At 32.9% G+C, this 26,073-nt stretch overlaps 2 protein-coding genes across 3 annotated transcripts in view; both read left to right on the top strand.

The window, feature by feature from the left end:
- The window catches only part of Radx (RPA1 related single stranded DNA binding protein, X-linked), a 59,909-nt gene extending 46,141 nt beyond the window's left edge, over positions 1 to 13,768 (top strand). For both annotated transcript variants that reach the window (XM_026402664.2, XM_026402663.2), the window contains 3 exons: positions 769 to 1,059; positions 6,162 to 6,329; positions 13,638 to 13,768. In XM_026402664.2, the coding sequence (XP_026258449.1) occupies positions 769 to 1,059; positions 6,162 to 6,329; positions 13,638 to 13,768 (590 nt within the window). The remainder of the gene's footprint in view (positions 1 to 768; positions 1,060 to 6,161; positions 6,330 to 13,637) is intronic.
- A 7,818-nt stretch (positions 13,769 to 21,586) lies between these two features.
- Rnf128 (ring finger protein 128) overlaps positions 21,587 to 26,073 on the top strand; it is a 97,655-nt gene continuing 93,168 nt past the window's right edge. The window contains exon 1 of the mRNA XM_026402652.2: positions 21,587 to 21,992. Coding sequence (XP_026258437.1) covers positions 21,587 to 21,992 — 406 coding nt within the window. The remainder of the gene's footprint in view (positions 21,993 to 26,073) is intronic.

Here is a 26,073-nt window from a genome sequence, read left to right as displayed (position 1 = left end):
TTCATCTCAATTTAGTTCGTTCTTTGTTTTCTATGTTATTTATATATAAAAGGATTGTCATATATAATAAATGATCCTTCTTAAGAGGAGATGTATCTAGAGTAAAGATCATATTTGTTCAGGTCACTTTTAGCAGAGATAAACAAAATTTTATTTTAAGCTCAAATTCTACCAATAATGAGTGACCTCTAAATGGTGCCATTCTGATGAATTTGATTTCACTTGAATTTATGACTGAATATAAAAGGAATGTATGTTTATTTAAGAACACTTGGAAAATACAGGAAAAAATATAAAGAAATTAATTATAATAGCTAGGTGTAGTGGTACATGCCTGTAATCACAGCAGCTCAGGAGGCTGAGGCTGCAAGATCTCAAGTTCAAAGCCAGTCACAGCAACATATCAAGGCCCTAAACAACATATCAAGACCTTTACTGTAAAATATAAAAAGTGCTGGGGATGTGGCTCAGTGGTTGAATGGAACTGGGTTTAATTCCTGGTACCAAAAAATAAAAAGATAATTACAAATATCGATAACTTTGACAATACAGAAAAAAAAATATTGCTTTTAATCTATTGGAATCAGTGAATCTAGTTCTTTCCTTGCTTTGATAAGAGTTATCATTTGGATATTCATTTTGCGTTTTAAGTGACTGATTTTCAAATTTCTCATCTAGTCCTGATTAATCTATACTTTTTTCATAGTGAATGCCTTGTTTTAACTAGCTTATAAGTCAGATGCATTTGTTTCGTTGTGTCTTCAACAGGTCAAGAAAGTACAAGTGCTAGTACATTAGGCAAGGGCAGAAAAACCATAAGCGATAGGTGGGAGAGCCAAATGTGGAGAGAGAAAAGTTTTGGCTTAATAGACCACCTACATTACAGCCATGTGTATCCTGAAAGTATTCCACGGAAATTTATTTTAGAACACAGAAAATTTCTTACTCAGCAGTACAATTCTCAGCCTGCAAAATATGTACCACCAGAAGGAAAACCCCCAAAACTTGATGACTTTATGAGTGCTCGAAGCCTTGGACATTTTGAAGTAACCATCCTAGGTAAGTCACCCATTCTTTTCTTCAATTATTTTTAATGTCATAGTTTAAATATCGATACTATTTTTCTTTAAAAAAATTAAGCCCCCTTCACACATGCTCATGAAAATTAAGCTCACAAGGAGCTTCCATTTGGCTAAAAATAAAGGAATAGAGCACTAATTCTGCAATAAATGAAGCTCTAATTTTGGGCTTTTCAGCATTGACAAATCCTTGGAAAGTATTTGAGAAGAGAAGAATTGAAATTAAAGGAACTTTTCTTCACCCCTAACTATCTGACTACTGTACTTCTAAGACTGGTTCTATTATTTCTTAGCCACTGCTTTGTTGTCTATATACTATGCTTCTTTCTCAGTCCATATGAAGCGTTGAAGGGTAAAGTGTAAGTTAAAGAGAAGTAGTAATAATCAAGGTAAGCCTCTATGAAAATAGGTCTATTTAGTGGGTGGGGTTGTGGCTCAGCAGTAGAGCACTTGGCTAGCATGTGCGAGGCCCTGGGTTCGATCCTCAGCACCACATAAAAATAAAGAAATAAAATAAAGACATTGTATCCAACTACAACTAAAAAATAAATATTAAAAAAATAGGTCTATTTAGCCTCTGGGGGCGGGGAAACAAAATTCTCAAGTAACTCAGGTTGAACAGAAAGAAATTATTGAAAAAACTAACTTTGTCTGATAAGGGGAAATAAACTGATTCCCCATCTTGTTCAAAACTGAGAGATACCTAGCTATAGAACTTAAAACATTTAAAGTGAAAATTTTAAATTTAGATTTACTTGTTTGTTTCTAATAAAAGAAAAATATACACAAAGATAATTCTAAAATAAAACCTTTGCCAAAATGATTCTCGGAGTCAAGGAAAGAATTTTGTGTTTCATAAGATCTTAGCACTAGATCTTGCTGCCTTAAAAGGAAGCAATGAGGAAGAATCATGAGCACATTAATTTAATGCCTGGAAAAAATAAAGTTAATGGATTTTTACATCTGTAGTTCTGGAACGAACTGCCCTGATTTTTATCAAGACAATTTTCCCCTTTATTCTCCCCTATCCCTTCTTCCCTAACTCCTCAAACATAAATATATATATGCACGTGGATAAATATATGTATAATCTATGAAAAGGATGAATTTCCACTGACTTCTACAGATCTAAGGTTCAAATATTCTCCACTAGACTATATTACTTGATCTCTTCAGATAGTTTATCAATCTTAGTTTAATATCTGGGAAGCAAAAACTGTAGCAAGATTTCCCATACATCAAGAAAAGTAACCATGGAAACAGTGAGTTCATCTCAAAACATAGAAATTGAATGATTTCTTCCTCTTAACATGGTACCAATCCATTAAAACAGATTGACTAAGACAGCTCAGCTATCTTACATCTAATTGTAAACTTTTTGTAGCTTTGGCTATGAGTCAGCTGGAAGCAAGAATCAAATATAGAAGACAAGTTTATTCTGCTTGCCAGCTCTAATTCATGTTAGAAGCATTATATATATATATATATATATATATATATATATATATATATATATATATATATATATTCCCTGCCTGTTTCCAAGGATGGTTTGCAGAGTTAAAATAAAGTGAAAAATAATCCATTTATGAATAAAACAATACAGAACATTTTAAAGGAAGCAGAAAAGGAAGGTGTTAGTAGGTCCTTGTAGATAATTAAATTACTACTGTTCAGCAGTAATTTTCCCTGAGCTTTCTTGCAGGAAGGGGGAAAGAGTTTTTTTGTTTGTTTGTTTTGCTTCTGATTACATATTCAATGTTAAAACTTAAAGAAAGTTGGATAATTTCTAGTCTTAATATCTGGCTAGGTTGAAGCCAGATCATGATGAAAAATAGTACTCCTGAAGTATCTAAACATCCTCTGTTGCAGAGAAAACATTCAAATAGAGGAATTCTTTTTTTTTTCTTTCAAACAAAATTCAAGTCTGAATATACTGTATGAAATTATTATATAAATAGCACACAATAACAAATGAGTCGATTTCATCAACTATAGCTTTGTCTTTCAAGGTGTGGAAATGGGGCTGGGGCGGGTGGGTCAGTGGTAGAGCACTCACCTAGCACGTGCAAGACCCTGGGTTATATCCTCAGCACCACATAAAAATAAATAAATAAGTAAAGTAAACATATTGTGTCCAACTAAAACTAAAAAAAAAAGAGAGAAATAAATATTTTTTTGAAACTAAATGATAGTTGATTCCTACATAAAACTTATACAGTCATTACTCATATCATAATAAGGAACTTCTATAATGGTGTTTATTTTCACTTTATTATTATGTAATCATGCACTCTGCTTTCTAATGACATAACTTAATATAAAATATATGCAACTAAGATAAGTAGTACTGGATCTAATGATGCTCATATAATGTTAGTGAAGGAGGTACATTATCAAACTTATCCGTACTCCTTGGAATTCTTAGATATGCTAGAGAAGCACATTCAGTCTTCTCTTCTTGAGGCAGACATTGTCACAGAGAGAAAGCCACTAGCAAGGATGCATCTGATCATCAGGCATGCAGGAGTAGAATAAAGGTTGAAAACCACTATTCTCTGGGCTGGGGATGTGGCTCAAGCGGTAGCACGCTTGCCTGGCATGCGCGAGGCGCTGGGTTTGATCCTCAGCACCACATACAAATAAAATAAAGATGTTGTGACCATCGAAAACTAAAAAATAAATATTAAAAAATTCTCTCTCTCTCTCTTTCTCTCTCTCTCTCTCTCTCTCTCTCTCTCTCTCTCTCTCTCCTCTCTCTCTCTCTCTCTCAAAAAAAAAAGAATAAAAAGAAAACCACTATTCTCTAACTAGTATTTGAAATTTAGACATTCTCTTATACTGGTTAAAATGAGAGCTGATTATCAGATGTAAGAGTGGTAAATTTGTCAGTTTAGGAAAGTATTTCAAGTGTGGAAATAAAAAATGAACACATGAAAAAGGATTAAATCTTTATGAATGGACTGTTTGTTTAAAGATAGAATCCTAAAACTAAAAGATGACTTTAAGTATATCCTGTACAAACTTCTGTAAAGGACAAAGGACAAACAGGTTTGAGGCTTTGCAGGCTATACAATTTCTGTTGCAGTAACTTAGCTGTGCTGTTTTCATGAGAAAGCAGCTATCAATGATATATAAATGACGGGCTGAGGCTGTAGCTCAGTGGTAAAGTGCTTGCCTTGCATGTATGAGGCCCTGGGTTCAATCCTCAGCACCACATAAAAAACAAATAAAAACAAATGATATATAAATGAATGTGTGCATGGCTGTGTTTAAATAAAAGTCTATGCCCACTGCACTTTGAATTTCATATTTTTGTCCATCACAAAATATTGTTCCTTTGTTTTTTTTAAAAAGGGGGGGAGAGAGAGAGAGAGAATGAGAGAATTTTTTAATATTTATATTTTAGTTTTCGGGGGACACAACATCTTTGTATGTGGTGCTGAGGATCGAACCCGGGCTGCATACATGCCAGGCGAGCGCGCTACCGCTTGAGCCACATCCCCAGCCCCCATTCCTTTATTTTTTTTTAACTGTTAAGAATGAAAAAGCCAAACTTTACCTCATGGTGTATACAAAACCAGGCACAGAGTAGACTTGACCCCCAGGTTCTAATTTTCTGACCCCTTTTCCAGGGCTCTGTTCTTGGCTAAGACTGCCATCACCAATCTAGACTTACGGATCTGTACACTTGACATACTCCTAGCACAGAGATTGTGTAACATATATCGACACTATTTCCTACTGGTTTCTTAGTCCTCTGCATTATCTTGCTAATCTCTAGAGGACCCAGCAATTTTGATGACCAAATTCTTGAAACCAGAAATGTTATTTGGATCCCAACTTTGGTCCATTGCTCTGACTGGTAAAGGGTGAATTGTTATAGTAAACTTTGAAAGAACTGTTAATCTCTCCATAGTTTTAATGGCTCTCAACAAGCAGTTGGATACTTTGTCAATATCACAAATGTATCACAGAAGCACTGGTTCTTGTCTTAAAATTCTTGTTTTGCTATCTCTCTCCTCAAATCAATAGACAGTAATCACTAAAACTTTAGCCCATTGTTTACCATTCATGATCACATACTTTAAGGAGAATATATCTAGATGAAGTGTCAAATTAAAACTTTAGTGCTTTTTGGGCTGGGATTGTGGCTCAGTGGTAGTACACCTAGTACATGTGAGGCCCTCGGTTCGATCCTCAGCATCACATTAAATAAATAAATAAATAAATAAATAAAGATTTTTTAAAAAGACTTTAGTGCTTTTTCAGAGATACAAAATTTAGAATCTGTTAGTAATTCTTTTCCAATATTAAGAATTGTTTCTTACCTTAAAGAAGATATCTCTTAAAAGCTTGATTGGACTTACAAATGTTAACATTTGCTCCAATAACACTGATTTAGTTGCCCATGAAATCTTATGAGTCAATCAAAACTTAAGAGTCCTCTCTTCTTAATTCTCCTACCTGTCATGAATGATCAAGGAAGCACTCTCTATGTCTTCATTTATGTGACAAGGCTATTCTCTGGAATATAAAACATTAATTTTATATCAGTAGGGAAAACATTTTTAATTGTTATTTCTAGAAGTGGTGATAGGTTGCACTGAAGTACCTACTTTTTCAACCTATAGCAATTCAGCACATTAAAATCAAACCAGGGGCTAGGGTTGTGGCTCAGAGGTAAAGCACTCGCTTACCATGTATGAGGCATTGGGTTCGATCCTCAGCATCACATAAAAATAAAATAAAGATATTGTCATAAAAAAGATCAAACCAAGATAGGAATAGAAAAGACAGTGGAATGAATTGGACATAACTTTCCTATGTTTATATATAAATTCACCATCATGTACATCATGTAATCAGTAAAACTCCACATCATATACAACCACAAGAATGGGATCCTGATTAGAATAAGTTATACTGCATGTATGTATAATATGTCAAAATACTCTCTACTGTCATGTGTATCTAAAAAGAACAAATACAAAATAAGATTTACAATACAGCAAATTTGGCCTTATTAGCACCGTAAACTAACCCATCAAACTTTTAATAATATGTAATTTTCTCCAACAGGTCTGAACCATGAGATTGCAATTGATGTTGCATTCCTACCCATGTATTGTCCAGAAGATGTCCGAACATCTCAAATAGACACATTGTTGACCTGCATGAATTACAGCTGTGTATATCCTCCAGAAGTCACTGTCAGTGACCGATTTCCAGGCCCCAGAGCACTTGCAAGTAAGAAAATCTGTGTTCCTTTTACTCAGGAAAAAAAATCATAAACAATTCTAACCTTTTCCCATTGACAGTATTTAATTATGTAAGCAACTCTAGACTTAAAACTTGATGTAGTTTAACTAAAGGTTTATTTGGTAAATGTGCCCTAAGACTTATAAAATGAGGTTGTATCTTTTAAATAAATTGAGCAACTTGTTTCTATTCTGGGCAGGCATTAAGAAATGTTCTTATAATTTGATATGTAATTATTTCCTCAGATATAAATGACATACATGTGGAACTGTGCAGTTCTAGTCTTTTTATTTTTTATTTTTTATTAGTTCTCTTTAGTTATACATGACAGTAGAATCCATTCTGATAAAATTATACAAGCATAGATTTTATCTTATTCTAATTAGGACTCCATTCTGTGGAGATACTCTCTTCTTTTAACTCAGGCCAGACAATTTGTCTTTTTACCTTATAATTGTCTGAAATCACAATATCTCCAAGGTATAATATAGTAAAATTTCTCTCTTATAAATGTTTAGTTATTCAAGTGCTAAACAATAAATTCCTTGAGGACGGCTAGGAGTGTATGAGGTCCCAATAGTGAAACTCTTCCACCAAAAATTTGTTTAGGCTACTAAATAATATATCAAACTTTATTTCTTTAAACTTGTTAAATTATCTGTCAAATGGTAATTATCCTGTTTATTGTCTGTTTTCATTTATATTTCCAAAGCATAGAGTGAAATTCTAGCAGTTTTTACTGAGCTTACATTTAAAAGATAATACATTTAAAAGAGCATTTAAGAAAGGCTTTATTTTCCTGGGATTTTGTGGTAGGTCTTTCTAAGATGACAAAGCTCTTGACTGTATGTTGTTTTTGAATGAATCTTTTATGAACTGCACCCAATGAAGTAACTTTTGACAGTAATGGTTATGCAAACTGAACACAAGTGTCTACTTTCATAATAAATGAGGTTTTATATTTTCCCACAGCCCATTTTAGAGATGATATATTGGTTGACTTGCAGTATTTCTTTTTATATTACAGCTCCTTGGGCTCTTTGCAATTCTAGATTTCTTAATTTATGCCCTAACCTGTAGTTTAAATATTTCTGTACTAATTTTTGTTCCTTTCAATATTCATTTCTGTCACATATCTTCTGCTATATGTATATTCCATCAACAATACAAAATATCAGGTCAGAGTTCTCAGTTATATGCTTATTGTTAGTGCCAATATTAATACAGTAGTCACTAATATGGTCACATGAAAAGTCTATCAAAGTAGTTAATATTTGGATATGAAGGACAAGAACCACTAGGGAATAAAATAAAATGGTAACCAAAAGCAAAGGAACTCATCTTGAGTGTAATGCCATGTTTTTCATGCTTTGGCACTAATAATAATAGTGTCCATTTAACTCTGTGGTAATCATTGTGCCTGTACATTTTATACATTTAAATTAATTTTACTAATAACCCTGCAGAGTGCACATTAATATTTCCTATTTATAGAGAACTAGACTGAGAATCAGAGATATTCACCAACATGAGTAACAGTCACAATTTGAACCAAAATCTGTCTGATCCAAACTTTTCCATTCCTTTCATGATTCTAACTAAAAGATAAAAATAGAGTGGTGTGATATAGTGAGACATGGATTCATCCTTTAAACAGTTTTAATAAACTAACATTTTTATTACGAAAGCTACACATGTTAATAATTAAAATTGAAATAGGAACAAAGGAACAAAAATTAGTACAGAAATATTTAAACTACAGGTTAGGGTATAAACTAAGAAATCTGGAATTGCAAAGAGCCCAAATATCAGAAAGGTGTTGAATAAAAGTACAAGTTCCCCTCCTTCCCTTCCCAGATCCAGCACCTTCCACCAACCCACTCACCTATTCTCTAGAGATAACCAGAATTTTTTATTCCTTAAAGAAATTTTTTTTTAAAAAAAAAAAGAAGAAATTATTTTTGTGTAAAGCAATATATATTCTTACTCATCCTCTGTCTCTCAAAATACCCACAAATGGAATTATATAACTGTGTGATTCTGTAACCATCTTTTTTATTTTGACAGTTTACCAGTTTACCTTGGACATTTTTCATGTTAGTATATACAGAGATACCTCATTCTTTTTAATAACTACAAAGTATTTCACTGTGTGGATATACCAAAATTTACTTCCCCAGTTGCCAACTAATGGAGAGTTAGATTGTTTCATGTTTTTTTTTTAGGAAAAAACATTTTTATAACTTTATTTTATTTATTTTTTATGTGGTGCTGAGGATTGAATCTAGTGCCTCACATGTGGTAGGCAAGTGCTCTGCCACTGAGCTACAGCCCCAGCCCCAAGTATTTTATTTTTCTGAGGGGGGCGGGCAATTAGCAAATAGTACTGCAATGGGTATCCTTATGTATTTGTGTGTGTGTGTGTGTGTGTGTGTGTGTGTAATCTTGATATACTACTATATCTGTAAGAAGAATTCTTAGAAGTCACTAACTCAAAATATGTGTTCATTTAAAATTTTGGTAGATGTTTTCAAATGCTTCTCTATAAGAGAACTAATGTATACTAATTTACACTAGAGACAAAGTCAAGAGTTCCACTTTATTCACACCCTTGAAAAAACTAGGTATTATTATTTTTATTAATCTTTGGCAGACTGCTGGAAAACTAATGTATTACTATTTTGATTTGAATTTCTTCATTATTTCTGAACTGGAAAAATCTTCATATGATTTTTAGTCACTTAAATTTTATTGCCAAGGACTTTCTAGAAATTTCAGTGCTAGTCTTATTTTTTCCATTTAGCTATAAGAATGTTCTTTTTCTTATTAATTTTTATCTTTTTATATTAAAATTAACCCTTTTTCATGTGCTAAAAATATATTTACCTAGTTTGACATTTATTCAATAGCAGTTTTCTTAGGTATTTTAAGTAATTTTGTTTCTGTGTACTCAAGTACATCATCTTTTATTTTGTGGCTGCTCCTTTTCATACTCAAAAAGACATCACCCAGCTCAAGACACTTTTTAAAAATTCACTATACTGGGGCTGGGGATGTGGCTCAAGCGGTAGTGCGCTCGCCTGGCATGCATGCGGCCTGGGTTTGATCCTCAGCACCACATACAAAACAAAGATGTTGTGTCCGCCAAAAACTAAAATAATAATAATAATAATAATAAAATAATAAATACTAAAATTTCTCTCTCTCGCTCGCTCTCTCTCTAAAAAAAAATCCACTATACTTTTCCTTAGTACTTTTATAACATTGTTATTTTTGCTTATATATTTTTAATTGTGATCAAATAGACAACACAAAATTTGCCATTTTAGCCATTTTTAAATGTCTTTTCAATTATATTAAGTACATTGACAATGTGGTGCAACCATCAGTAGTATCCATTTCCAGAATTTTTTATCATCCCAAACAGAAATACTGTACCCATTAATTAGTAACATCCCAATCCCCCCTCCTCAGCCCCTGGTAACTACTATTCCACTTTCTCTATGAATTTGTCTATTTTAGTTATTTCATGCAGATTGAATCATGGAATATTGTGTTGTGTCTCACTTATTTTATTTAGTATAGCATCATCAATATTCATTCATATTGTAATATATGTCATTCCTTTATATGGCTAAATAATATTTCTTTGTATTATATTTTACATTTCCTTTATACATTTTTCTGTTAATGTAAATTTGGTTTATTTCTGTATTTTGGCTATTGTGAATAATTCTTCTATGAACATTGATCTACAAGTATCTGAGTCTCTGCTTTCAACTTTTTTTTTTTTTGCTATAAACCCAGGAGTGGAACTGATAGATCATATGGTAATCCTACATTTAACTTTTTGAGGAATAGACAAACTGTTTTTCACAGCATCTTCACTATTTCACTATCCCACCAGCAATCCATGATGATTCCAGATTCTTGGCATCCTCACTCAGCCCTTGTTACTTTCAAGCTGTTATATTTCATTTTGATAACAGCCACCAACATGGGTGTGAGTTGGTATCTCACTGTGGTTATGATTTGCATTTACCTAATTACTATAGATGTTGAGTATCTTTTCATGTGTTTATGGGCCATGTGTATAACTTATTTGGAGAAATTTCTATTCAATTCCTTTGCCCATTTTTACAATTTTTTAGTGGAGGCATTATTATATATGTGACTTCATTTTGACAACTTGAAATTTTAATTAATTTGGAATTTTGTGGAGATGGTGACATAAGGATCCAATTTTATATTTTATTTTTAAAATGGACAGTCATTTATCCCAAGTCACTTTTTGAATATGGCTTGCTGATATGAATTCCTTCTTGGCATCATATTTAATTATGAAGTACAAGAATATGAATGACTTCCACCCCCTTGGAAGCGTTGAGTTGACACATCTATTGATAAACATTTCAGAAGTATAGCACAGGCAGAAGGGTTTTTACACATTCATGAAAACGCTTTTATTCTCTAGCTAATCAGGGTTTCCCATCCTGTTTTTAGCAAAGGAATACCACACTTTATTACAAGATAGGTTGGACTGTGTTGCAGTTAGTTACAAAGCAACTCTAAAGTCTCAGTGATATAACACAATAAAAGTTTCTTTCTTGCTTCAGTGTGATACAGTGAGTCACCAGCTCTCTTCCCAGTACTTATTCACCAATCCAACAGGGAAGCATGTATCACACTGAAGCAAGAAACTTTTTATTGTGTTAACTTCCCTCTTGTTGCTGCCTTAGCAAGAACAGATGACTTCTAAGGTTGTCAAGGCAAAGAAAGAAAGAGATGGATAAACTCACTTATTTTTTGACCTATGTAAGTGACACATCACTCCTACTCATTTTCTAATTTTCCAGAACCCAATTACATGATATCAACCTAGTTTCAAGGGATGCCGGGACACATTGTCTTATCCTGTAACCAATAATAGCAAAAAAGCGAGAATACATAGAGCTTTCTTTGTCTCACTTTATATATGTCTGATGTTACTAAAATGTGTAATTCTTGTTATACTATCAATTTCAAGTAAAATGTACAAAAGTTCATTTTGTAGATAAAATTTGTAGTCATTTGATTAAAATATTTATGTCATATAAATGATATCTTTATTTCACAATAGTTTTGCTTAAGTAAAAATTATTGCTGCAATTATTTGAGTGCTTTCTATGTGGTTAGCCACCATTCTAAAATGCTTCATGGTATTTAACCCTAAAAACACTGCTCTAAAGAAGCAAATTGAGACATAGAGAAGTTGTCTTTTGCTTGAAGTATTACATAATTGGCAAAGTGGGTGGTATGTAAATCATTGTTTATAAAAGTCAATATATTATAGCAATTAGAATTAGTAAGGTTTGGGTTATTGACATTAAAATCAAAGCTGAAGGTCTTGAAATCTTTCCAGTTACCTGGATGAAAGTCCATCCCACTCAAAAAAGAACAAAATTATATAGTACTAGCATTTGTTATAACATTCATGTGTTTTATTTAGCTTATACAATTTTAAATCATTCATTAGATATTTTATATGTCTAAAATGGGTTTACTGTGAAGTTAATGAATCCTGAGCATACATAGATCCCTCTCAAATCCCTCTTTCTTTCTTAATCATTGCCTCTGTTGGTTCTCTGATAGTATTTTTTTTCATAAAAGGGTCCCAAATAGTATTCCCTTTAGAGGTTTTCAGAGTGCACTAGATGCACTCCCAAATTTTAGTGCAAATTTATAGAGATATAGCTCTACTATAAAAGGCTGAAAGCTTATACCTTGAAGCTTTACTATCTGGATTAGAATCATGTGAGTTTGTTACTTAACCTCTAAGTTTTTTGTTTCCTCATATTTAAAAAAGTCTGTCATTTGTAGCCACTAAACTCGTATAATCTATTTGCTTAGTAGTAGTGGACTAATGTTTTGACTGAGTTTCCTTAAACAACAAGGGCCAAGAAAATAAAGAAAAATATATTTTAGTTTTTGTAGATTGACCCTGTGCCACAGCACTTCTTCGACACTTAGCCAAGGCTATTTAGAACTCTGCCTTAGCCTTCACTTCCTGCTTGCTCAGAGCCTGAAGGTCAGCTAGAGGTAAATGATCAGTCTTCTCAGGCCTTTTCTGAGCATGCATCAAGACCTGAGTATGTGTAAAGTCTTCTTGATTCCCCAGTGTTCAAAGGCACTTTTAAAAAATCTATTCTCCCATTTATCTCTTTTCTCAACCTCTATCCTGCCCAGAATTTCACTGTTCAATATTTTTTCTTTGTATGCTTTCAACAAAAGCAGTTGTGGGGAAAGCCACCCCAGGTGAGAGAATGATCCACTCTGGGTAAAATGAAAGCAAGTCCTTGCACCTGGACTTTGAGGGAACTGTCAGATGAGTCAAAACACACAGCTGCATAATTGAGAATAAGTTCTACATTGCTCTCTTTGGTACTAACAACCTCCACCAAGGAGCGTGAGTTGTCATCTTCATGGTCACTAATCATCTGGAGTATGAAATATGATAGCCAGGCTATTTAAAACATCATAGCACAGTCTTACCATAGTGTAGCACTTTCTTTCTTTCTTAATCATTGCCTCTGATGGTTCTAAATTTTTGTCTAGATTAAGAGTTTGCCAAATGTTGATTCTGGAATTTTTCCCAGCTTATAAGATGCTTAATGGAGAGACAGAGCCCTGGATTTCCCTATTCTGCTATTTTCAGTGATATCATTCACCTGATCAATTTTTGGTAAAGCTTGAGAGTATCTAAAGACGCCCTAGTTGATACAAGCCACTTCAAAGGAAATACACTTAAAAGAACCCTAAATTATGTATTCATACACATATATGCATATGCATATGTCATTAGAGTATATGTTAGATATATGTTGTTTTGCTTTATGGCTCATAAATGTTACAAAAACATTGATAATTTAATTGCAAAATAGAAAAACTTAAATTTGCATTTCTTTGAAGTTTAATATAAGCTGTTTATTTGGAACATTATAAATGACCTTGAAAATATGTGCTTTTATGTTGCTTCACCTAAAAAAGAAAGAAAAGAAAATTAAATATGACTTTGGAAAGTCATATCTTGAAATTATTGGTAGTATCTCTTTGATGTGCTCACTTTTATCTGTAGAAGTTAGATTACTATAACAAAAATTTGGTAAATGCATATGATGCATTGGAGGGAGATGGGGGACAGTGTTCATATTGTAAGACAAAAATCATCAGGTAATGTGATTCTAAATGCAAGTAAATATTTAACTATTTTACAATACTTACCATCTGTTTTTTGGTTTTTTTTTTTTTTACTTTTAGGTGATATTATAAGAGCAGCAACTGAACTGGATAGAGTACATATCATTGGTATCTTGGATATCTGTAATTTGGGTAACAACAAAGTGGAAGTCTATTTGCAGAAAATTTATAGTCCAGAGAATACCTCTTAAAAATGCCAAATGAATTATTACAGGTTATAAAGAGGACACTGCTTAAAGATATTCTATTATTTTGTTGATATTTTTAGCAACTGTTTTCAGCAAGAATATTACTTGAGCTCTGAAGTTAAGTGGCTTATGTTTGTCCTGTATTTGGAGCTAATGCACTAATACTAGATTCATTATTGAAAAAGGTTATCAAAACAATTCTTATGTATCAAAAAATTACCTTACTATATGACTATTATCTTGACTTGTCATAATTTATGTTCAGTGTTCCATTTGTGAAGTGTACTTTTATTCTAAAGGTTCAGTATAAGGCATCCAGACTTACAAGAGTAACTTTTCCTAGAGATTTAGCATCCTTCCAATTTTATTCACATGTAATGACAGATTTTGAATTGCCAATTTGAAGATTAAATTCTCATTCTCTTAAAGTGGTCAACTTGCATTCTCACAACCAAAGTAATTTCAATCATTTGCAAAAGCACATGTGGATTGTTACAGTCTTATTGCCCCAGGTCTCAAAAGTTTGGTCAGCTGTAAAATGAATGAGCCAAATTAAATTGTCTTCAAGTTTTTCCATACTATACTGTGATTTTTATATGCTTTGGATTTCTAAATATTTTGGCCAGTGTATGATGTTAAATCCAGAGGCTGCAGTATGTCTATATTCTTGCTGTATTCATTTTTGTAGTTCCAAATATGTAATGTGAGTTTAGATAGTGAAATTTCATTTCATATTAACATCTTAAGTGCTCATGTTAAAAGTAGAAAACAGTAACTAAGGAATTGTTTTCATTCTGGTTGTCTTATACTTCATGTTAAATGTAAATGGCCACTCTGCATTTGCAAGGCCCTGTGGTTGACATCTATATGGTTTGTTAGATGAGCTAAAACAACCATGAAATGAGATTAAAGATTATTCTATATCAAAATGATTCTGAATGTAGTTAAGCTATTAACTTGTAGGATTTTCTTGTAGCCCTATAGTCATTACTTCATATGCTATACATTTTAAATTGTTGGGCAGCCTAAGAACTTAAAGAGATACTGCAGTTTGTTTATAAATGTGTTCACTCTTCTATTCTTCATAACTGTGTTTAAATGTTAAGTAAAATAGTGAATCCTTCTTGTGTTACAATTTTGAGTGTATTATTAAAGAAGATAAAATGCAATGACTTTTTTGGTCTCGTTTCATTTTTAATGAATTTGATGTGTTTTATTCATATTTGGGGGGTTATATGTACTTGCTAAATGAGCCAAGATGATTTTTCCATATGGGTTGTTTATCAAATGGAAACTAGGTTTTCAGTTTAAGCTATTATAACTTTTAAAAGGCAATTCCATTTTAGTGCTACATAAATGTGAGAGAGGGAAAACCTTAAATATTCATTGAAGGAAAACCACAGGCAAAGATTTCAATACTATACATGGGTATAATTTCTCTTTTTATATTGCATGGGAAATAAAATCTATTTTAAAATTTGAGGAGATTCAAATAAAACTTCACCTGGAAATTTAGTTTATGTTCTAGCAATATTTCTGTCCAAATTTGAAGTTCAAAATCTCTGTCCCTATATCAGGTTGTTGCAAAATTGGATAGCTACTATGGCAGTTTCCTAGAAAAATAGCATATTATAATCAGAAAAAATATCTTAAAGAGATGTGTTATTAATTGCAAAGCAACACAAATATACTTCTTTAATTCTATCTTCACATTAACAAGTTGATTAGTAAATTATGAAATACTACATAATCTACCAGAGGACCACAGTAGATCACCAAAGTTTCTAATTTGGGGTACAAATAAGATATACATACACATTTAAATCCTTGAGTAAGCTGATAAAACTCAAAGGAAAATTTGAGTTCATGTTCTCTCAGATGAACATTTTTATTTCTTTGCTGAAACTATACTATTCTCATTCATATTAAAAAGAGGATTTCAGATTTGAAATTCTTATTTTGTAATATTAACAAGATTATTCTATGAAGAATATAAACTATAACCAAATCTTATTTTTCTAAAGCCATTTAGATGATTTATAATTTAGCTTGTTGGTATTTCACCAGTTATCTTTTCAAATACATTTACTTTTTTTTCTTTGTTAAGCATTGCTGCCCAAGAATTTGCATGCAAATTGGTAAGGGCTGAATTGTGTATAATTAGTTCTGTTTATTTCAATAATCAACTATTTTTGATAACATATTGTTAGGGGTAATTGTTGAAAATACATAAAAATTAGATTTGAGGCTTATGTGAAGTTTTTATTTATGTAAGATAATATTTGAGTTTGTGTTAATTCTCCAAAAAAGAATCATTATATATAAACAGATATAAACTTTTCTTTTAAACCAACCATGCACCCCATTCTTGCATCTTGTATTATTATATCAATACCTTTTCTCACCCAAGTTTTTTTCCATTATACTTATGTGTGTAGAAACATACAGATTTAAAGCTAGCCACAGCTCTGTCTAAAACCCTGTAGGATCTTAAGAAAAGCCATTTAAATTGGTTGGCCTCAGTTTACTTATTTGTAAATTTGCAAATAGTCTCATCCAGTTCTATGATTCTTTTGGTCTATTATTATAGTTATTAGAGAGCTGAAAATGCCTTTGAGTTATTTTCATGAAACAAGGTTTTCTATTAAGAACATTTTAAAGTTCTCTTAAAACTTCACTGCAACCAAAAACCAAACACTGAAATTGTTTAATCCTAGTTTTTTAATTGCTAGTGTTTTTTCCTAATTTAATGTGTTATTTTTACATATCCGTGTATATGTATATATGTGTGTATATATTTATACAGCAGAAATCTAAAATATTTCAGCTTTTAAAAGTGTACATTTGCAGTGAAAAATCAAACATTTTTTAAAGAACTTATTTCTGATGTTATTTGAAGGTTACTGTTTTTGACTCCTATTACCTTCAGTTCTAGAAGGTACCTCTAATGAGGTGTTAATATCTATATTGTAGATAGAGATAAGGTTTATACTCTGGAATCTTTTTTCTTTAAACTGTAATTTGAGCACAAAATAAAATGTTTGAATAACAATAAAATCAATATTTTAGGTCATTGTGAGATAAACACAACCCTGAAACTCATAAAAGAATGAGCCGATGTTATGAACATATTTTAAATATGTTTTTTTAGTTATACATTGGCACAATATCTTTATTTTGTTTATTTATTTTTATGTGATGCTGAGGATCAAACCCATTGCCTCACATATTCCAGGCAAGTGCTCTGCCACTGAACCACAACCCCAGCCCTGAACTTTTTTTTGTATATTTGTTGACCATTTGTATTTCTTTTGAGAAGTGTCTGTTTAGTTCTTTTGCCCATTTATTGACTGCTTTATATATTTATTTATTTATTTGGTATTAAGTTTTTAGAGTTCTTTGTATATTCTGGATATGAATGCCTTATTTAAAACTACATTGAGATTTCATCTCACTCCAGTCAGAATGGCAATTATCAAGAATACAGGTAACAATAAATAAATGGAGTGAGGATGTGGGGGATAATATACACTAATACCTTTTTGGTGGGGATGAAAATTAGCATAATCAATCTGTAAATCAGTATATTCCGCAATAAAATTAATACCAAACCACCCTATGACCCAGCTACTGAACTCCTCAGTATTTCCAAAAGATTTATAATCAGCATGCTACAATGATACAGCCACATCAACATTTGTAACAGCACAATTCACAATAGCCAAGCTATGGAACAAACCTAGGTGCCCTTCAACAGATTACTGTATAAAGAAAATGTGTGCCAGGTGTGGTGGTGCACACCTATAATCCCAGTGGCTCAGAAGTCTGAGGCAGGAGGATCACGAATTCAAAGCCAGTCTCAATAACTTAGGGAGGACCTAAGCAACTTAGTAAGACCCACAAGTATTACTTGTGGAAATTTCTGGTTTTCAAGATACTTCATAAATGTTCAGAGTACTATCTAAAGTGCAAATAAACACCAAACCTTTATAGGCTGGAAGTTAAATCACACTGAATAAAATAGACAGCAACTAATCTGTCAAAACCAGATTATATCCAGTTACTATACAATTTGAATGATCTAAAGTTCTTTTTTTTTATTTTTCCTAATTAGTTATACATGATAGTAGAATGTATTTTGACATATTATACACATATGGAGTATAACTTTTCATTCTTCTGGTTGTACATGATGTAGAATTACATTGGTCATGTAATCATATATGCATGTAGGATAGTAATATTCATTGTGCTATCTTTCCTATTCTCATTCCCCCTACCTTACCTTCATTTCCCTTTGTCTAATCCAAAGTACTTCTATTTTCCCACAGCCCCCAATTTATTGTGAATTAGCACCCACGTATCAGAGAAAACATTCAGCCTTTGGTTTTTTTGGGATTCACTTATTTGACTTAGCATGATATTCTCCAGTTCCATCCATTTACCTGCAAATGCCATAATTTCATTATTCTTTATGGCTGAGCCATATTCCATTGTGTGTGTATACCACATTTTCTTTATCCATTCATCTGTTGAAAGCTAGCTAGATTGGTTCCATAGTTTAGCTATTGTGAATTGAACTGCTATAAGCATTGATGTGGCTACATCACTGTAATATGCTGACTTTAAGTCCTTTGGGCATAAACCAAGGAATGGGATAACTGGGTCAAATGGTGGATCTATTCCATGTTTTCTGAGTAATCTCCATACTGCTTTCCATAGTGGTTGCACCAATTTGCAGTCCCACCAACAATGTATGAGTGTACATTTCCCCCCCACACACACACATCCTCACCAACATTTATTGTTACTTGTATTCTTGATAATTGCCATTCTGGCTGGAGTGAAATGAAATCTCAGTGTAGTTTTAATTTGCATTTCTCTAATTGCTAGAGATATTGAACATTTTTTCATGTATTTGTTGACCAATTGTCTGTCTTCTATGAAATGTCTGTTCAGTTCCTTAGACCATTTATTGATTGGGTTATTTGGGTTGATTTTTTTATAGATTTATTTTTTAGTTGTAGTTGGGCACAACACCTTTATTTTATTTATTTATTTTTATGTGGTGCTGAGGATCGAACCCAGGGCCTCCCACCTGCAAGGTACGCACTCTACCACTGAGCCACAACCCCAGCCCTAGGGTTGTTTTCTTGTTTGTGTGTGTGTGTGTGTGTGTTAAGTTTTTTGAGGGTTTTTTTTTTCATTTTTTTTTTTTAGTTGTAGATGAATACAATACATTTATTTTATTTATTTATTTATTTTTACATGGCACTGAGGATAGAACCCAGTGCTTCACACATACTAGACAAGCACTCTACCACTGAGCACAACCCCAGCCCAAGTCTTTTGAGTTCTGTATATATCCTGAAAATGTGCAGGTGGCAACAATTTTCTCTCATTCTGTAGGCTCTCTTTTCACATTGTTGATTGTTTCCTTTGTGTGAAGAAGCTTATTTAGTTTTATTCCATCCCATTAATTGATTCTTGATTTTACTTTTTGCACTTTATGAGTCTTATTAAAGAAGTCAATTCGTACGACGACATGATGTAGATTTGGGCCTATGTTTTCTTCTATTAAGCACAGGTTCTTTGTTCTAATGCTTAAATCTTTGATCCACTCTGAGTTTTGTGCAGGGTGAGAGATCTAAAGTTCTTGAACTGGACAGTGCATAGGAATTACCTAGAGATCTTATTTTAAATGAGAATTCCAAGATTTTCCTTAGATTCTGATTCATGGTGATGGAGAGTGGGAGCCAGGAACCTTCATTTTAATAAGCCTCTAAGGGATTATAATGTAGGTGCTTCAGAGACAAAACTTTAAAAATACTGAATAAGCACTTAGACAACTCACCCTCCAGTAAACTACTTTAAGGTTAAAAAGAAAATTATACTGATGAGTTAGTTTTACTTAATTGCAGTTATTCTAAGGCAATTTGAAAGTATCTTTGGATATAATGACTCTAAACTCTGTAAAAGGAAAACATAACACAAGTACAAGTTATACAATGCTGGCTACCATATGAAGTCAATGCACTTCAACCTCAAGAGTAATTTAACCTAAAATTTCAGTGAAGTTCTCATTAACATTCCAACACTGCCACAGAGTGTTGTGGGAAAGTTTTCATTTTTAAGGTACATAATGATGCAACATTTGCAATAATATAGTGTGAAGATTTGAAACTAGTATTTTAAGATTATTTAACAAAATCTAGCTTTTATTGTATTTAGCTAACTTCTCACTGATCTGTTTTTAAACAGTTTTCATGAATGGTTTTTCCTTTAGGAGCAATGTAATGAATGATTGAAAGGATTATATCAAACTTCTGGGACTTTACTAATTACTTGCATGCTGGATTCTGGTGTTGAATTTATCACAAATGACTAATCATCAGCAATCAAACTAGTGCTTTGACAATAATATTTTCATAATAACATTTGTTTTCAGTCTGATTATGTTTTTCTTTAACACATCAAAATAATAGTGTGATAGCAAAATGAGTCATTGGCAGCTATGATATAATAGAAAAGTTAATATTTGTATTATTCACCTGTTGGAATTTATTCAGCAGGTTCTACAGGTCATTCCTATAACTCCTTTCCTTTCCAAATTGATTGTCAATTCCCACCCTTGATTGTGGTAGTTTTCCTGATTCCAGACTCTTTGCCTTGGACTTTTAACTATCACTGTGTCTGCCTTCCTTTTGACCTGGTGGCTTTCTGCTTCTCTGACAGCCTCATTCTTGTTAGTCTAGATTGCTGACTCTTGACCCAATGAGACTCCTGTTATCTCTGTTTTCTGTTTATCTTCTTGTCTTTTCATCTATTCCTTCAGCAGCCCTTACCGCACATAGCAATCTCCCCATCCCAGAAAATTGCCCAGACAAGATGATCCTCTAGCAATGTAAGTCCAACTGCTGCTAGGATCCAGTATACACCTGACTTAAAATAGAGCTTTAAGTACATAAAGCAATTTTTAAAACCTATTTATGCTTTTGGAAGAATGAAAATTACAAACTCTAAATGTTAAAAGTTAAACCTTGAACAATCCTTTTAGAGTATAACACATGGGGGAAAATTAATGGAATGCAGCAACTCATGTATCAATCAACAAATATTTGAGTGCGTACCATGGGCAAGGCACTGTATGTGAAAAGATCTCTAACCGCTAGATTATGTTTGGTTTCTAACAAACAAGGTAGCAGATCATATTCCTTGGGGAGCCTGCTAAGAAAAAAAATCCACAAAGAAATTAGAGGATAAAAAAGTAGTAAAATCCTTTCTACTAATGCCAGAGCAATTAAAATTATGGATCTTAACTTACTCTGGCTTAACTAGTTGATAACATATTTCAGCAGAGCTTGGAAAACCAGTTTAGTACTGTAGATATTCTGAGAGGTGACTTTCAGCCTTGTCACATGTGATTCCCAAGAGTCCAGTTCCTCATTCCAATCCACTCCGTGTTTATGAAAGTGCATTAGCTGGAACAGTAAGAAGAAAAAAAACACACTGCAGGAAGCCATCCAATTCTGATAAGTTGACATGTAGAATAAAGTTGATGGTGTTATTTAGTACTAAGGTAGTCTGGATAAGGGTTGTATATGTGTGTTGGAGGAGGGACAGGCAAAGGTGAACGTAGATAACTAAAGTGAAAAAAAAGAGCTGATGTATTCAGAGCTTATGTTGCTAGAGGCAAGATCAGTTACCTGCCTGCAACTGAAATTTCAAACTTTTGTTTAGCAGGGAAATGAGTGGACAATGGTGACTGATAGTTGGAAATAACAGCAGACATCTTAAGTTTTATGCTCAAATGAATGAGCAATGAACCAGGAGAATAAGTCCAGTTTTTCCTGGCTCCTGGTAATTTTTACCTTTTTACTTAAAAATACAGCAACTTTTTCACTGAATGCCTATGTGACTGTGACTTATTATAATGAAACCAGCAACTACACTACAACAGAGGCATGTGAATGTGGCGTTTATGGATTAGCCTCACCAGTGGCTAATGCTATGGGGGTGGTAGGCATCCCTAAGAACAATAACTACCAAGCTTGTGACTTCAACACTGAATTTACTAATACTAAGAAGCCCTGGATTGCACTGATAGAAAGAGGTAATTGTTCATTTTCCGAAAAAATTCAAACAGCGGGTAGAAGAAATGCTGATGCTGTTGTGATTTACAATGCTCCAGAGACTGGCAACCAGACAATACAGATGGGAAATTTTGGTAAGTAAGAATTGATTCCCAAATAAAGTTAATCTCTTTGTATATCTTACAGTGGCATTTCCATCTAGAATCACTCTAGGATCTGGCAATGAAGTTATAAAACAATCTTACTTTATACTTACCAGGACATTACTTGGAATTATCTTTAATTAATTTGTCCCAAGAACAATAGCAGTCCATGAAGTAGTTCCTGTTTCCTTTCAATTTTTCTTAGTTCTACAAATTTTTTCAGCCTGCATTGGATAATTACTTTTTAATAAGTCCTATCTTCACCTCTAAACATTGAAATATAATATTTTGATTAATAGCTGTGTTTTCCAGTTTGATTCATTTTCTCCCCCCAAAAAGACTGTATATATTCAAGTATATTAAACTACAAAACTGATTATTATGAATAAAGAATAGCATAATGTAAATGTGTAAAATGTTACAGAAATAAGAATTAGATTATTCTGTATGCATGTAAAACTTAAACATTAGTGGGACTTATATATACAAAACTACTATGCAAGAAATGTTATCCATTTAAAAAAGTATGGAAGAAATAGGGTAGCATTGTAACTCACGTGAAAAATAAAGATTTCCCTTAGAAATGTTTACTGATGACTTCTTAAGTAAACAATCTAATCATCTAATTTATTAACAGTAAAGGAATTTGGTTTTGAAAATTATTATTTTTTATTCTATTTTATTTTGTAGAAAAAAATGTCATTTTCTGGATAAATGTTTTTTTTTAAACCACTGAAGTAAACTTCTGCCCCAAGTTTTCAAGGATGGACATGTATATCTTTTACTTCAGATTTAGCATAAGGTAATATGGTGGAATAATTTCAAACAAGGGCAATAATTTCAAATAAGGGATGATGTAAATGAATATAATATTTTGATAATGATGTCAATACCATCAAATTTGACCTGCAAGAACATTAATGCAAATTAAACACATTTCAGAATTGTGAAAAGAAGAAAATTGAATTTATGTTAACAATAAGAGAGTACTTGGAATATTCCAAGTTATATACATATAATATGACACTTTAGTACTAATGTTTGAAAAACAAGTTTATTGTTTCTCTGAAAAGCCTGGTATGGTCTTTCAGCAGTACAAGCTTATTGTAAATGTACAAAAACTCTACTTGCTAATTTTTGTAACACATTCTGGATGTCACCAGAGCTCAGGTAGTCACATTTTTTTTATTTTCAAGCTAAAAACTTTTCACAAGCATTCCCTGAATGTTCCTGATTTCACAAGTGGCTTTTATATTTGTAGAAAAAATCAATGTAACTTTCTGGTGGCAAATAGAAATTAAATCTATCTTAAAGTAACTACTCCCTTCCTATGCAGAGATACTAAGTGCTCTAGGTTTCTTTTTGCATGCACAATCATATTCTACATAGTTGCTCTCCTGCTATTTTTAAAGTATAAACAGTATCAAACTAATTAGTAGTCCTGTTTTCAAAACTTGACTTGCAACCTGCAGTAAGGGTCAACATCTAGTGGAATGTAGGCACTCCATTGCTGAATTTTAAATATTTACAAAAGATTACTCATGGTAAATGTCTCCAAAAGGTATGTGAACCATCATTTGAATGCATAACCCTGACCACAGTTTTAAGAAGAAGATAGTTAGACTTATCATTCAATGTATACCTCCAATATAATCAAAGGCAGGTAAGCAAAATCATTTTTAAAAAACTATAGCATTGCCCCTGTTTTAAACTAAGCACAGTAGACCAGGTGTGATGGTGCATGCCTTTAATAATCCCAGTGGCTGGGGAGGCTGAGACAGGAAGATCTCAAGTTCAAAGCCAGCCTCATCAACTTTGCAAGGCCTTAAGCAACTCAGAAAGACCCTATCTCAAAATAAAATAAAATAAGAAGGACTGGGGATATGGCTCAGTGGTAAAGCATCCCTGGGTTCAATCCCCAGTACCAAATAAAATAAATAAATAAATAAATAAATAAGCACATTGAGCCAGGTAGGGTGCCACATGCTTAGAATCCAACTACTTTGGTGGCTGATCCAGGAGGATCATGAGTTTGAGACCAGTATAATCAACTGGGTGAAACCCCAGGCTAAAATTACATTAAACACATTGAAATATATAGGATAGAGGGGAGATAGGGATGGAGAAATGTTGATCAATGGGTACTAAATTAAAGTTAGGTCAGAGTACGAAATTCTGGTATGCTATTTCCCAGTGGGGTGACTAGAGATAATAATAAGCTACTATATATATTTTAAAAGGGGTTGAAGAGAAGGGAGAGGGATAGGAATAGGAAAGATAGTAGAATGAATCTGACATAATTTTCATATATATATATATATATATATATATATATATATATATATATATATATATAAATACACCACAGTGAATCACAGCATTGTGTATATCCACAAGACTGGGCCCCTAAACAGAGTGTAATATATTCCATGTTTGTAAAAATATATCAAAAAAGATCCTACTGTCATATATAATTACAAAGAACAAATTTTTAAAATTTAAAAAGTGTATGTTTTCACCTAAATAAATGATAAATATTTGAGGAGATAGATATGTTTACCCTGATTTAAACATTTCAATGTAAACAAGTACCAGAACATCACATTGGTATCCCATTAATATGTATAATGTTTACATTTTTATGTATCAGTTAAAATTTAATTTGAATTAAAGAAAAGAAAGCATAATGATAATGACTATAATAGTTAACATTCATTTGATTTATTATAGATCAGGTACTATTCTAGGGCTTTTGTTTTATTTAATGAATACTGTTCTTTACATTGAATGATCTCATCTCCAAAGAATTGAAGTTTTAACTTTAGAGTTTTGCAGTTCCTAGTACTATCAACTAGTGAATCATTGGATTTATTTCTTCCCAGGGATTTCCTTTATTTAGAACTCTTTTCTGTGATGCAAGTGACAAATATAATGAAGCAAGTGTGGATATGAAAACCATATGATCAGCCTCTAGATCACAAAAGACCGAATCACTATGACACAAGCCAAAATTGTGTTTTCTGTTGCTGTCTTTTCATCAGTGTTTTGTTTTGTTGACACAAAGAATGGGGACAAAAACTCATTCACCTAAAGCTCATGACTTCACCTTCTATCACCTCATCTTTTACATCCTTAAAAAAACACATTGTCAGAAAACCACAGTGTACCCCCCTCAGGCACACACAGTCTTTCACTTTTCCCTTGCTTCCCCTGTGTCTTCATGCCTTCAGTCCCATTATCCTCTGGGTAGGCCTTACTAGCCCTTCCGCATTTTTGTGTGTCTTTACTTCTTACTGGTTTCAATGTCCTCAAAAAAAAGACCATTAGCAATAAGTATGTGATTAGAAAAGGTGGATTTATTACTTGTTTTAGCCAAGGGAGAATGCCAACCTTGGGAAACCACCAGGCATGTCAGTAAGGTTTAGGTGGTTTGAGGGAGGGTTTAAGGAAACAGGCTCTTGACCAACCATCCTACTTTGTTTGAGATTGAGGGGTTTTCTTGGACTAGGGACTTTCATTTCTAAATGAGGAAGTTCCTGGGTAAACTGGCTTTGTTCTGGTTTTGGATGCTGTCAGGAAGTGGGGAAATTATGTGATTGCTCCTAAATAATTTTTATACATGGTTAAGACTAGCCTAAGGCTACAGGTACAGTAAAGAAGCAGAATAGGGAGATATTTGGTCATCTTTGTGGCTTTGAACTGTTTGTGTTCAGACATGATTACAGAGTCTCTTGTTTCTGTCTTGATCCATAATGGTCATAGAATGACCTTCACTAATGCTGATGTTCTGTGACGTGGTTTACATTCAACAAGTAAACACCAAGGTCCAACTGATAGTGCCAGACCAGATTCTGGATATCAGGGCCTACTTGTTTCCTTCTCAATGACAATCCACTTTGCCCTCTCCCTTACTGGTATGCAAATACAATTTCTCCTCCTATACCTTAGTGCATTTCTGTGCTTTCCTGTCCACTCTAGGTTGCTTCTAAAGGCCCTAATAAGCCTAAAGGATGCTTCTGCATATTCCTTTTTCTCATGGTTTCATGATGTACATACAGAAATTCCTTCCTCC

This window comes from Urocitellus parryii, chromosome X, assembly GCF_045843805.1.
Source record: "Urocitellus parryii isolate mUroPar1 chromosome X, mUroPar1.hap1, whole genome shotgun sequence".
NCBI classification, from domain to species: domain Eukaryota; kingdom Metazoa; phylum Chordata; class Mammalia; order Rodentia; family Sciuridae; genus Urocitellus; species Urocitellus parryii.
Note: the sequence above shows the minus strand (reverse complement) of the source record. Positions and strands in the feature narration are given on the sequence as shown.